Source organism: Vicia villosa, unplaced genomic scaffold, assembly GCF_029867415.1.
Source record: "Vicia villosa cultivar HV-30 ecotype Madison, WI unplaced genomic scaffold, Vvil1.0 ctg.000321F_1_1_2_unsc, whole genome shotgun sequence".
NCBI lineage: Eukaryota > Viridiplantae > Streptophyta > Magnoliopsida > Fabales > Fabaceae > Vicia > Vicia villosa.
This window is the reverse complement of record NW_026705144.1, coordinates 1-14,057: the sequence shown is the minus strand read 5'-3', so window position 1 is coordinate 14,057 and position 14,057 is coordinate 1. Positions and strand designations below refer to the sequence as shown.

The window sequence follows — 14,057 nt, the reverse complement described above, 5'->3', positions numbered from 1 at the left end:
ATTCTTCTCCACGTACATTTTTATTCGTACTCGAATTTATGCAGTAAATAAAGGTTTTAAACTACTATCGTCTTGGGGATCTTAAAAACACCATCGCTGATTTCATAAATTAGCCAAAAGTAATGTAAAATTGGGTATCTTATATCCTGACACTTACTCTTATGGGCTTCGTACTCGAGAGACCCAACTTGGGAATAGACCGCTTCGCAGGTATTCATACATTTATAAATAAGAAAAAGCCAAGAATTAACAGACGAGCTCTCTCAATTATGTCTCAACCCGGACAAGGTACTTCATTTCAATGAAATTTTGTACGCGAAAGGTTTCGCCTATATCCCGAGATAAGCACTCAAGGATAAAGATAAGTGAACTGAGTCTATAAGTCGCTTGGGGCTCTAAATAATTATGAATCGATAAAAAGAAAACTATGACTTTAAAGAGCCCACCTGGTTCAATGACTTCAGACTAATCAAAGATCCATTAAGAACTTCTGACTTCTCTTATTATAAGGTTGGAACCCTTTCTCCGGACAAGGCTAAGAGAAAGAAAAAGGAATATAATATCTATAATAATGAAGGTAGTCTTGCAAGAACTAGTTGAATATAAGTGCAAGAAATTATGGGGCTCTTTATAACCGAACACTTCATCCTAGCAACGAGACTCGTGCTCGGGGGCTTGTTATATTCCCCATAATTCTTCTGACCGAGTATTGTAACCAGATATGCTGATTGGTGCTGAAGCGATAGAGGACGACTAGTTGTACCCGGCCAGGTTGTGCCTGTGCCTATGCAGGCTTGTGCCTGGTCGGTTTTGTGCTTGTGCCTGGCCGGGTTGTTCCAGGCTGAGTTGGTTGGTTATCCAAGTACAATTACGAAACTCAATAGATAAGCAGTTACGAACGTTACAAGCCATTATGGGCAGTTATGAACATTACAAACATTTAATGGGTGGTTACGAATATTATGGCCATACAGACCCATTAAACTGTGACTATTGATGGGAGCTAGATCTTACACTATAAAAGGACATTCATATTAGAGTAAAAGGGATTTGCAACCTTCACTATGTAGACATAGAGGGGCTCCCGTAAGAGGGATAAGCCAGACACTATTTTGAGTCAATACCTATCATTATGATAACATCCAAATCCTACAAAATCTATCCACATATATATATATATATATATATATATATATATATATATATATATATATATATATATATATATATATATATATATATTGTTTGTACTTTGTCCCTTTAACCTCTTTTGAGTGGGTTCAAATCCTGCTGGAAGAGGTAAACATAAAGGATAAAAAATGTATTTTATCTTTTTTTATTGAAAAAACTTATTTTAAACTATTTTAAAAAGTTGTTTATTCTTTTAAAAATTAACATTGTTTTTTACTTTTTAAAAATATTTTTTGTTTATAAGTTTTTTTTCGAGTTTTTTATTTTATTTTTTAAAATAATTTTATTTTATTTGAGGTCTTATAGTCCCCATTTAAATTTGGGAAATTCTAATTCCACCCCATGATTTTTTAGTGCACTAAATGATCCTCAAAACCGGAAGTATATTTCCGGTACGTACCATAATTGACATTAACGTTGGAACTAACCGAAAATACAACTACGGTATGGAACCGCATATATATTTTTGGTTCGTGGGACACCTAAAAGGCGCGCTGCCTCTTCCTCTCCCATTACAGTTTCAAAAATAAAAACAAAACACACCCACTCTCTCAAAACTCTCTCAATTTCACTTTCACTGAATCAACCGCATTTGCAACCGAAGTCGTTCTAAGGTATCAAGCATCAATGTATCAAGCATCCAACAACAATCAAACAACAACAATCAATCAAGTAAGTTGATTTTGAAATTTTTACAGTTTATGTAAAATCCACTTAAATGTTTGTTTTTGGTTAGAAATTAGGTATTTGTGGTTGTTTTGAACATTATACATCATTTCTAAGGTGTTAGAGATGTCTTTTAAATGATTAATGTCCGCTAATTTGATTTTTGTAATGGGGTGGGTTAACATTGACGCACCTCTGAAACCGCAAATATACCTCAAGTTTTCAATCAATTTTAACAATAAATGGTGCGCACCGAAAATATATTTCCGATTTTAAAGGGACATTTTAGGAATTGCATAGGATATTTCTTTAAATCATGGGGTGGAATAAGAATTCTCCTTAAATTTTGAGAACTTATAATTTTGGGCCCTATGTATTTTTCAGAGCTTAGTATTTTTGAATTTTTTTAGACCCTCTTATTATGGGGCTAGGGCCCAAATTAAATGGCCCCCTATTGACCGCTCTAACTCCGACACAGACACTAACAATATTATTCATCAAACAATCATTAAGAAATTGCTACACCAGACAATTATTAAGAAATTGTTATATGTATTGTCTCTCTAAGTTGTGTTAATTGAAGATAACATTTAATATTAAAAAGACAGAAAAATTATTTTCAAATAATTATACTCTCTGATCATTATTATAAATAAATTTTATTTTTGTAGTTCGTATCTCGATTATATATGAATTAGATTCATCAATTATCAAATATATTTAAAAAATCAAATTTATTTATAATAACAAGCAGAGGGTTTACTATTTAACCCTTATTTTAATCATCATAACATTTTACATCTTCCATTGTCTTTTCATTTTCAACAAATTTTAAAACAACATTAATATAAGATAAGATCATCATTAAACAAAATTATGTATATGAACATGTGAACTTCCCTTTGTCATTTTCCTCTCAGATCAAGCTTTTCATCTGTTCCTTAAGCTTTTCCCTTCCTTTTTCAGTTCACTTTTTCTCTATCTCAGCAAGCATGCAGAAAATAAAGGAACTTTCTTTGATCAGAAATTTTACATAACGACAAAAAGAGATAACAAACTGGCCACCTTACCACACCTCACCACACTCCCATCATTTTCTTCTCATTTGTATTGGTTTTGGTACAACATAAAGTCCCATTGATTAACATATTTTGTAATATTTGTAGTACAATATGTGACAACCGTTACATTACTTTTCTTTTTGATAATGAAAGAAATATGCTTATCTCCTAATTCAACCAAAAACATTTAGACAAAGGGAAACTCCACAAAAGCTCTACTACTTTATAAGTGTACAATGCCTTTATGCCTTAGCTTTTTCATTCCTTTTGAGGTAAAATCGTGGCTTTCCTTTCTTTGTAACAAGGTCTATTTTGTTACCTAGTCACTTGTTTCCTCGTTATTGGTTAAATGTTAGTGCTCTAGTGGGACTCAATGCAAATAGAATGCCATTTTCATGATACACATTGGTTGTACAAGACAAGTATATATCAGCTCAAAATATGAAAGAGTTCAAATAAGTTTAGGAGCCTTTTCCCCCCACAATATGTATAGGGTGGTGCTTACAAGTTTGGGTTCATGACTATGTTCTCATATCCCACCCCCCTTGATCTTGGTTCAATTGCGGTATACAACTTCAACTATAAAATAATCGTCTTAAATTTTTTATAATTCTATATATGAGTTTTAATTTAGTCACACATCAATGGTAACAAAAAAATTTGTCTATATGATATGACAAATGTGTAACGAAATCTTATTTAACTGGTTTAAATTTTAAATTCTATATTATACTCTTGTAACATTAACATATATGTTTTTTTTTTTTCAAAATGAATTGTAGGACATTGTTTAGAGACCCGGTGACATGGGTCCATCCATGTTCTTAACACTGTATACAGACTAGTCCATTGTACCTACCTAAAAAATGGTACTACTCATTGAAGCATGGTGAAAACATATGTATCTCTCTTCAACCCAAAAACAATCTAATTTGTAACTATCTGATATTTATTTCATTTTTGAATCCTTTAGTTGTTAGGAAAAATAAATTGGCTTATGATTAAAGACATGGTGCAAAATGAGGCAATTGGTGGAGGACACTCACCAACTCTCACTTGCTTGCCGACGAGAGTAGAGAACGTTGAAATAAATGTTTTCAATATTCCTTTGTCATGCACATATATCAATTTTTGTTATATTTTTTATGTTTTCACAAATATATCACATTTTTTTGTACCAAAAAAATATTATAGCACATTTTACTTTGAGGCACGCCTTTAAATAAATTGAATAAAGAAAATGTTAAAATAATTAGGTATGTTTTAACATGCTAGATCCGTTCTAATTTTCATTTTATCTGTTTTTTTTTTAAACTGGTCAAAGTTTTAAACCCATTCTTTAATATATCCGCCTAATTCACTATATTTTTTAACAGATTTTTGTAATACAGATATTAACATAAATTTTTATAATTTTAAAGTTAAAGATGGACAATGTCCATGTGCCAGTCCTTATTTTTTATTGGGTTAATACTTATTTTCTCTCCTGCCATATAGGGCTCGTTTGAAAATCTCTCCCTGCAAAATAAAATGCATGAATTCCCCTAACAATTGGAGATTCTCTCATTTTAAACCTTGTAAAATTTATGTTTTTAAAACCAACCTTACCACTTGAAGGACTCTATCATTTTGAACCCTGTAAATTATTTTTTTAGTAAAAACATCCTTGCCCGTCATATTGCATAGGGTTTAAAATGACATAATCTTCAAGTTTATAGGGATTAAAATGATCGAATCTTCAAATGACAAGGTTGGTTTTAAAAATAAAAATCTTATAAAATTTAAAACGAGAGAATCTTCAAATGGTAGGGGAATGTATGAAAGTTTATTTTGCAAGAGTTTTTCAAACGAGACCTATACGACACGACAGGGGAAAAATAGGTATTAATCTTTTATTTATGGGAGGACAATGTTTTTAACACATACCCTAATTAATGTTTGCTTCGCACATCCTTTTTGTTTTTTGAATTTCTATAAAAATAAAAATTAAACAAGACGGAAGATTTTTCAATCCAAATAATAATAATAATAATAATAATAATAATAATAATAATAATAATAATAATAATAATAATAATAATAATAATAATAATAATAATAAGGCACTAGAGTAGTATATAACATGGGTAACCAAAATAGTTGTTTGTTTTTTATAATAATGTAAAGAAATTCAATATATTACGAATATAAAAATCAAATATATGAAATTTTGTTGAATGAAGTGTACTTAACAAATTAGTTGAACTCATACCACTAAGATTATTAGCCTAAAATAGCCATCATTGAAGATAGTGAAGTAGGCCACCATCTTCTTCTTCTCTGCAGTGACCTTGGATCTCTGTAGAGCCTTTACGGTGTGACTTTTCCACATTTGTCCTATATTTTGACACTTATCATACTCTATCATTGTTTCTACCCTCACCAAATCCCAAAAGGTAACAACCCTTTACAAAAGCCTAGAACCATAGCACGAAGCATATAACATTAATCATTGGTGTATTAGTCAAAAAGAACAGCCTCATTAGTCAAAAGCCTCATTCTTTACTCAAATGGGTTTGGTTTTCTTGTGGTCATTAATGGTTCTGTTTAAGTTTTAACCTGTATTATTAGGTGCAAGTAATCAAAGAAACTTGATGCTTTTGTTGGTACTGAAAAAGGGAAGGTTTTTTTTCCTATGCTGAAATGCTACTAGAGTACAAAGCAAGTCAAGTTCAGTGAAGATTCTGGTGGAAAAGTTTACATTTTGGTTAAGAAAGTGTTGCTAATGGGGCTTGAAGGTTTGATTCCAAGGCATAATCGTTCAAAGAGGTGATTCTCTAGTTAATGGACCTTTTATGTCTTTTTTTTATCTTGATTGTGCAATTTATGTAAGAGGGGTTTCTAAATTTTCTGGAAAATGGAAAATAAAGCTTTCACATTTATGTCAATTTTGGTCTATTTTTTTCTTTTGGGTATAGTTTTGTATACCCTTTTGGATTTTGGGGAGAAGGGTTCATAACTCTTGAAAAGGGTATCTTAAAAGTTAAAATACAGTTTTTATTATGTGAATGAATATTCTAACTTGTTGTATATCAATTGTGTTTTACTGTTTTTATATTTATATATGGCAGCTTTCCTGATAAGAAAACAGTCCAGGAGGATATTTCAGATAGCCTTGAGACTTCAGATCAAACAAAGCTGGTATAGTAAATCACTTTTCTATTTCATCTAGAAAGTTGTCATCACTTTTTTTCTAGCTTTTTTATCTTGTGAATTTAAAGGTAGAATCCTTATAAACACACTGTTAAAAAATTTTATAGTCAATCAATTATTACCAATCATATATGTGACATGTTTGAACACTTTAGATTGAAGGTGTGTCTGGTGTTCGACACTATTCGACATTGATAGATATGATTACATACAATTACTTGCATTTTTCAAATTATTACTGGTATCGACGTGCTAGTATCATATAGTGTCTGAAGTTTGTGTTAATGGTTCATAAAAAATTTTCATGCCTAAAGTATGGGCTTGATCTGGTTCCAGGATGCAGGTTATGTCACGGAATGCAGTGAAGCTAATATTAAACAAACCCCCGTGAATAATGTTCGAAATACTCTGAAGCAAGAGGTACATTACCAGAACTCTTAATTTCAATTTGCATACATATTTTTTGCAGTTCGGTTCAACCGGTTATTTTGTTTTAACTGTGTTTTCCAATTATCTATGTCTATTCTGTGGCAGATTTTACAATTAGAGAAAAGACTAGAAGACCAATTTAAGGTTAGATGCACATTAGAAAAGGCACTTGGATACCGACCTATATCTCTTGTTAATCCAGATGACATGACAATACCCAAGGTTGGAATTTCTTCAATGAATTTTAACAATCTTCTTTATCAGTTGTTCGCAAATTGCTTTTTGTCTGATACGAGTTTATTTCTTACTCTAGCCAACCACAGATTTAATAAAGGAAATTGCGGTTTTAGAGTTAGAAGTTGTATATTTGGAACAATATCTTCTCTCCTTATACCGTAAAGCATTTGAACAACAACTATCTCCCGCCGTGGCTCCGTCTACTGTGGAGGAAAGCGAAAAGTCTCCTCCTCTAATAACACCTAGAGATAGATTCCTTGAAGTTTCTCCATCTCTAACAATAAAAGGATGTTCTGATGTACAATGTATTGATCCCAAGGTTGATAGTATTAAAAAAGAATGTAATGAATATGGACTCGAGACTCCGGATAAAGAATGCATTGTATATCATCCAGAAGAAAAACATTTAGACTCTGGTGTTCATCGTTGTCACTCCTCGTTATCTCAATATTCAGCAAGAGTATCTCCTCCAGAAGAAGCGTTGACCGATTCTTTACGCGCCTGTTATTCTCAACCCTTGTCTATGGTGGAGGTAAATCTTGTTTCATGGAAAATTCTTTTACTTGTTTTTGCTGCAATCATACCATTCTGTTTGTAACTATATCAGTATTTAAAGCAGCGAGAACGATGCTTTCGGAGGCTTTCTTTTGACTTTGGCTTGATTTGTTGTATGCAGTTTGCGGAAAACGTTGATGCTTCAACAAAAATAATCAGTCTAGCAGAACATCTCGGTACTCGAATATTTGATCATATTCCAGAAACAGCTAATAGGCTTTCTGAGGATATGGTTAAATGTATTTCAGAGATATATTACAAACTTTCAGACGCACCTGCAACAAATCCCGGCCTTTCATCTCCCAGTACTTCAACAAGTGCCTTTTCTATTGGAGATCAAGGAGACATGTGGAGTCCAGGATTCAAAAATAACTCGTCTTTTGATGTAGAGTTAGAAAATCCTTTTCATGTTGAAGGACTCAAGGAGTTTAGCGGGCCTTATAGCACCATGGTTGAGGTATCATGGATTTATAAAGTGAACCAGAAATTGGGTGATACAGAGCAGTTGCTCCAGAATTTCAGGTGAGTATATTAATATCTAATTGTTCGGTATGCCTTATAGCATACTCTCAATACTCTCAGGACCCAAGCTTTCACCAACAGGCCAACCCTTAGGAGTTAGTTATAATGATCATCTACTTCTATGTTGTTTCAGGTCACTTATTGGTCAATTAGAAGAAGTAGATCCGGGGAAGTTGAAACCCGATGAGAAGTTAGCTTTCTGGATCAACGTACACAATGCTTTAGTGATGCATGTAATAATTATTTTCAAAACCATGTTACCCTTTATTACATTTCATTTCTCTCACTCGGTTAATTGGTCTAGAATCTGTTCTTTGGTTTCTAATAGGCTTTTTTGGCTTATGGAATTCCACAAAACAATGTCAAAAGGGTCCTTCTTCTATTAAAGGTAAAAAACCATTAGTAGCTTTACTAGTCAATTTGACTACGAAACCGAGTCTATCTGCTTTAGATATATTGCTAAATGTATTACTCTTTACAGGCTGCATATAATGTTGGAGGTCATACCGTCAGTGCAGACACAATACAGAATACTATACTCGGGTGTCGAATGTCTCGTCCTGGACAGGTGCATATTACAGTTCCAACCCTTCCCTGTTAAAAAAGTATTTTGTTCAAAAATTTTTATTGATTGAAGATCTTCTTCTAAGTAGCTTGGTTCCTCTTGCAGTGGTTCCGCGTGTTCTTTTCTTCAAGAACTAAATTCAAAGCTGGAGATGGACGACAAGCATTTGCAATCGAGCAGCCTGAGCCTCTTCTTCACTTCGCACTTTGTTCTGGAAACCACTCTGATCCAGCGGTACTTATCTCATTTCTCATATGTACATGTACTTTTCTTTTGTTTTTGATTTCTCCATTTTTAAAATACTCTGATGCTATCTTCTCAATCTACTGTCTACACCGTGGCTGATTGAGTTGTTTGATCTTGTACCAAATTTATGACAGGTACGTGTATATACACCGAAGAGAGTGCATCGAGAATTAGAAGTTGCGAAGGAAGAGTACATTAGAGCCACGTTTGGGGTACGCAAGGACCAGAAAATACTTCTACCCAAGATTGTAGATTCATTCTCCAAGGAATCGGGTTTGTCCCATGCCAGTCTTATGGAGATGATCCAACACTCTATACCTGAATCTCTGAGAAAAAGTATCAAGAAATGTCATCTTGCAAAATCCGGAAAGAGTATAGAATGGATTCCACACAACTTTACTTTTCGATATCTCATACCTAAGGAGCTGGTAAAATAATTACTTTGTAACATTATGGGAGACTATATGCAAATGTTTGATCAATTAGTATGTATTCTTTTGTGATTTGGATTTGGTGTAGTAATTGTGTCACGCAGTTTTCGATCTCTACTGTTTGATCTCAAACTAACAAGCTCATCACATATTAACGGCCGAGATCTAAAACTGCGTGCAACTGCGTGTTTTGTGTACTGCAACAGATCCTGATCCTTTGTACAAAATTGACAGGGTAGCAGTAACAGATAAATCTAATATTGCAACATGTAGTGATAGCATTTTGCATTTGTAATATGTTTTGTCATGTTATTTATTGTAGTATCTATAATTGTTGTAGTTTATCACAAGAGTTGAAATTCTGCTATAAGCAATGTAAATGATTTATTGTTACAATCTATTGTCAATTGGATCTTTTTTGCAGTTCAACATGGATTTTAAATTGAGATTCAAATTGTGAATCCAAAGACCTATTTTTCTTATCATAAATCAAATCTTATAAAATCAGCTTGTGTTTTTTTTTTTGGAAAGTCTTCATATCATGTAGCATGGGTACATATTAGAGAATAAATTCAAAATAGAGCTGGTTTGTAATACTATAACATCTTATTAAATAGAGTTAGTTATAAAGATATAATTATCTCCTAGAGTTTGTTAAGTGAGTCTACTCCTATTGTATTTGAATTAATCCTGAATATTGAAAGTCTGCCTTGCATTGATTTGAGTAAGTACCATGGAATATGACATTTCTAGAAAAATTAAGGTACGGGTATTTACTATAAGTTTTTTTAAAATATAATTATAAAATTAACATAAAATGATTATATTGTTAAAAAAATAATATAAAGGAATTATATTATCTAAATAAAGGTTAAATATACGGTGCCTCCTATCATTAGAGCGAGTTTTATTTTACACTCCTATTAGTTTTTTATTTTTAGAATTCCCCTTATAAAACACATTTCATTTTTACTCACCTTTTTTCACATGTTTCACTGACTTGACAATTATCTATTTGCTGATTGGATTAAATGAATTGCCATGTCATAATGAAATAAAAAACAAAATAGAAAACATTTTTGAACATGCCTTTCCTATTTACCCCCCCCTTGAAATGTTAGGGTTCACATTTGAAAACCACTACTGAAGAAGACGAATAAGTGAAAAAGACGAAGAAATGGATGACAACGGCGAAGACGCAGGCGAAACAACACATGTTAGTTTGAATTTGTGTCATTGCTACTTGAATCGAACATGCATTTGCAAATTTTTATTAGTTTCGTGTTTGATTTCAGAACATGCAACTGTTTAATGTTGTCTTTCACCATGGAGGAGAATTTGTAAGATTGATTGATGGTTAAACTATATACAGGGGTGGTGTTTCAACAATAGTTTATGGACAACCCATTAAAAAGTGGACAATGAGTCACATTCGTAATATGGTTAATGGGTGGGGTTACTTAGTTGGGTCGTATAGAATATGGACCAAAATCACTGACATACATGAAAACTTTTTTCAAATTAAGAATGATGGTGATGCTTATGATTTCTCTTCTTATGCTTGTGTGAAGCAAGTGGATGGGGAAATGTTTGTGGAACATGATCTTTGTGGTATAAAAGTAACAATTAGGAGGTCTAGGTGTGTGAATGAAATGGTTGAGTTAGATGTAAGTGATGAAGAGGGAGTTGAAGGGTTGAATGACAGTGAGGATGAAAGAACCATTGTTATTGCAGATGGATTCGATGAAATTAATGTCACTATACCAATTAGTGATGGTCCAATAATAGTTAGGTTGTTACCTTATCCCAAAAAGAGTAAATGTGAAAATGATGACTATGTTAGTGAAGAGCTTCTAAGCTCTGATTCAGATAACTCTGAAGATGAAAAAAAGTAGAGGTTTGAGAAGTTCAGGAAAGAGCAATTTAATAAGAATTTTAAGTTTAAGTGGGGGTATGGAGTTCATTTCCTTAGATGACTTTAGGGAGTCATTCTTAAGTGGACAATTTTAAATGGTAGGAAAATAACTTTTGTGAAAAATGAGGGGTACAGGATAAGGGTAGAATGCAAGGCTAAATGTGATTTTTAATGCTTTGCTATAGGGTGGGCCATAAGCGCACTTATGCCATTAAGATTATAAATGACTCCCACACTTGTGCTAGGATTTTAGATAATAGACTTGCAAATTCAAGGTGGGTGGCCAAGGAAGCTGTGAAGAAAATGCAAATATTTGATACAATGAGGATTTGTGATATTATTCAAGACATGAGACAAAATTATTCAGTGGTAATAACTATGGCTCGGGCATGGAAAGCTAAGCTAATAGCAAATAAGATAATTAAGGGAGATTCAGACAACCAATATGTTATCTCGTGGAGATATGATGTTGAGCTGCAAAAGGTAAATGTTGAGAATACTTTCAAGATCAACATTGATAGACCAATCCCAACAATCCAGCCAAGGTATGGTTCTTTTTACTTTTGTTTTGATATGTAAAAGAGGGTTCATGAATGGTTGCAAACCATTTGTTGGGGTTGATGGGTGCCATTTGAAGACCAAATATGGAGGATAACTCTTAATAGTTGTTGGTAGGGACCCCAACGACCAATATTTCTCATTGGCCTTTGGTGTAGTGGAAACTGAAACAAAGGATAGCTGAAGGTGGTTTTTACATTTGTTAACGGAAGATATTGGAAAAGACAATAGATATGTCTTTATTTCAGATAAGCAAAAGATCATTAGTCATTAGTTTTCAATATTTTCACATTTTCAAATGTTTGTTGTGTTAAAAATTTACATGTGCATGTTAAAAGGATTCCCAATGATAATGAGACAAAATTTACTAACTCTAGTTTTCAAGCCTTTATTCAACTAGAAGGAATCATTCATGAGACATTTTGTGTAACTACTCCACAACAAAATGGACGTGTAGGGAGAAAACACAAGCATATATTGAATGTTGCATGAGCATTACGTTTCCAGTCTAATCTTCCATTACAATTTTGGGAAGAGTGTGTAGTCACTACATCACATCTCATTAATAGAACTCCCATTATAGCCAATAAAGGAAAGACATCGTATGAGATGCTTTTCAAGAAAAACCCAATTATGCACACTTGAAAGTATTTGGATGCTTATGTTACATGAAAAATTCATCAACGAAACTTGACGAATTTGGAGAAAGAGCATAAAAACGCATATTATTGGTTATCCTCAAAGACAAAAAGGATGCAGAGTATATAATCAAGACACACACAATTTTACTATATAAATGGGTATTGTGTTTTGTGAACATATTTTTCAATATGCCTTGAGACAATATGATAAAATCAATAATATAGAGAATCATACAAATCTACACACATATCAAAATCAAGTAGAAGAATAATCAACGCCTTTATTTGATCAAGTAGAATTGAAGATCCTTCAATATAGGAAGAGTTAATTCACACTCTTGATCTTCAAAAAGAACCTAATCTTATCCACGATAATAAAATCCCTTCAAATTCCAATGATGAAGCGAGAAGCATTTATGAAACAGAATAGGGTCCATCAAACCATAGACCTAACATAAATGAAGAAGGGAATATGTGAGGAAGAGATTTGGACAATGAAGAGGAAGTCATAACTGAGGGAGGGGGGGGGGGGGGGGCTAAAATTACCTCCTAGAAATAGACAAACTTCTATTCGTTTGAAGGATCATTATTGTTATGCTATAAACCCTAAATTCGCTTCATCAAAGATCAACTCTTCTTTATATATGGCTTATCCTATTTCAAAAATTTTAACTTATGATCAATTTTCACAAAACATCAAGCATACCTTGCAGCCATCACTAATGATGAAGAGTCAAAATCATATTCACAATCAGTAAAATACTCAGTATGGCGTGTGACAATGACACAAGAACTTAAAGTCTCGGGAGATAATGAAATTTGGGAATTAACTCACTTACCTTTAGTCCCTAAAGTTGAGAAGTTGCAAATGAATATATAAGATTAAGTACAAGAATACAAGAGAGATTGAAAAATACAAAACTCGATTAGTAGCAAAAGGATTCAAACAAGTAGAATGCGAAGACTTCAATGAGACATTTGCACTTGTAGCAAAAATGATTACAGTTAGATGCTTAATAACTAGCTGTAGAAAAAGAATGAGAGCTTCATAAAATGAGTGTTAGAAATACATTCTTACATGGAAAATTCAATGAAGAAATATACATGAGAACGCTTTAAGGATTCAATGTTCTCAATAAAAATATGGTTTATCATCTAAATTTTTTTTTATGGTCTAAATCAGACTTCTAAAAATTAGTATTATAAACTTTCTTTGTCCTTCCTTAGCTATGGTTTTAAAGAAAGTCAAGCAGATCATATAGCCTATAAGTATATGAATCCAACTTTATTATAGTCTTGTATTTAATTTGATAAAAAATCTTCATATTTTACTTATTTTAAGTTATGTAGCACGCCCGTTTATTATCCGGACTTTTAAGTCCGACCCGTTAAAAGTCCGAGCCTGTCACGGACTAGCTCGACCGGGTTGCAAATAGTCCGCTTATTTAATTTAATTTTTTTAAACATAAATTATAACATACTTAAAGTTATTAGTTTTTTAAATACACTCACCTAATCTCAATTAAAGAATTAGTTTATATAGATACAACATTCATTTGATTAATTTTAACTATTAATTCTTTTCTACATTTTATAATTAATAAATTATTATGTACAAATTAATTTTATTGAAGTTTAATTCTTAAATCAAATAGGGTGAGTAGTTCTTTACACTTGAATCTTAATTATTTGATTGAAATTAGGGGTGGCAAAACGAGCTTGACCCACGAGGAAAGTCCGTTTTTCCCGCACTTTTTGCAGGGCGGGACAAGGTTCTAGGCCCGCTCCTTTAATATGTCCGCCCCTCCCCGTCCCGTTTTTTTGCGGGCATGAGCTTTTTCAAAAAAA

At 32.7% G+C, this 14,057-nt stretch overlaps 1 protein-coding gene across 1 annotated transcript; it reads left to right on the top strand.

Annotated features, from left to right (window-relative positions):
• Nucleotides 1–5,164: 5,164 nt before the first annotated feature.
• LOC131626795 (uncharacterized) lies at nucleotides 5,165–9,439 on the top strand. Its single transcript, XM_058897630.1, has 11 exons — nucleotides 5,165–5,726; nucleotides 6,029–6,098; nucleotides 6,447–6,530; nucleotides 6,645–6,761; nucleotides 6,853–7,308; nucleotides 7,453–7,853; nucleotides 7,987–8,086; nucleotides 8,182–8,241; nucleotides 8,335–8,421; nucleotides 8,524–8,652; nucleotides 8,799–9,439. Exons 1-11 carry the CDS (start codon nucleotides 5,683–5,685, stop codon nucleotides 9,099–9,101), a joined length of 1,851 nt encoding a protein of 616 aa, XP_058753613.1. The 5' UTR covers nucleotides 5,165–5,682; the 3' UTR covers nucleotides 9,102–9,439.
• Nucleotides 9,440–14,057: the final 4,618 nt, after the last annotated feature.

Bases quoted from the DNA above. Each gene is read 5' to 3' on its own strand.
- LOC131626795 (XM_058897630.1), top strand. From the start codon at position 5,683: ATGGGGCTTGAAGGTTTGATTCCAAGGCATAATCGTTCAAAGAG. The intron at 7,309-7,452 runs GTAAATCTTGTT...TGTTGTATGCAG, and splicing joins AACCCTTGTCTATGGTGGAG to TTTGCGGAAAACGTTGATGC. The intron at 7,854-7,986 runs GTGAGTATATTA...ATGTTGTTTCAG, and splicing joins CAGTTGCTCCAGAATTTCAG to GTCACTTATTGGTCAATTAG.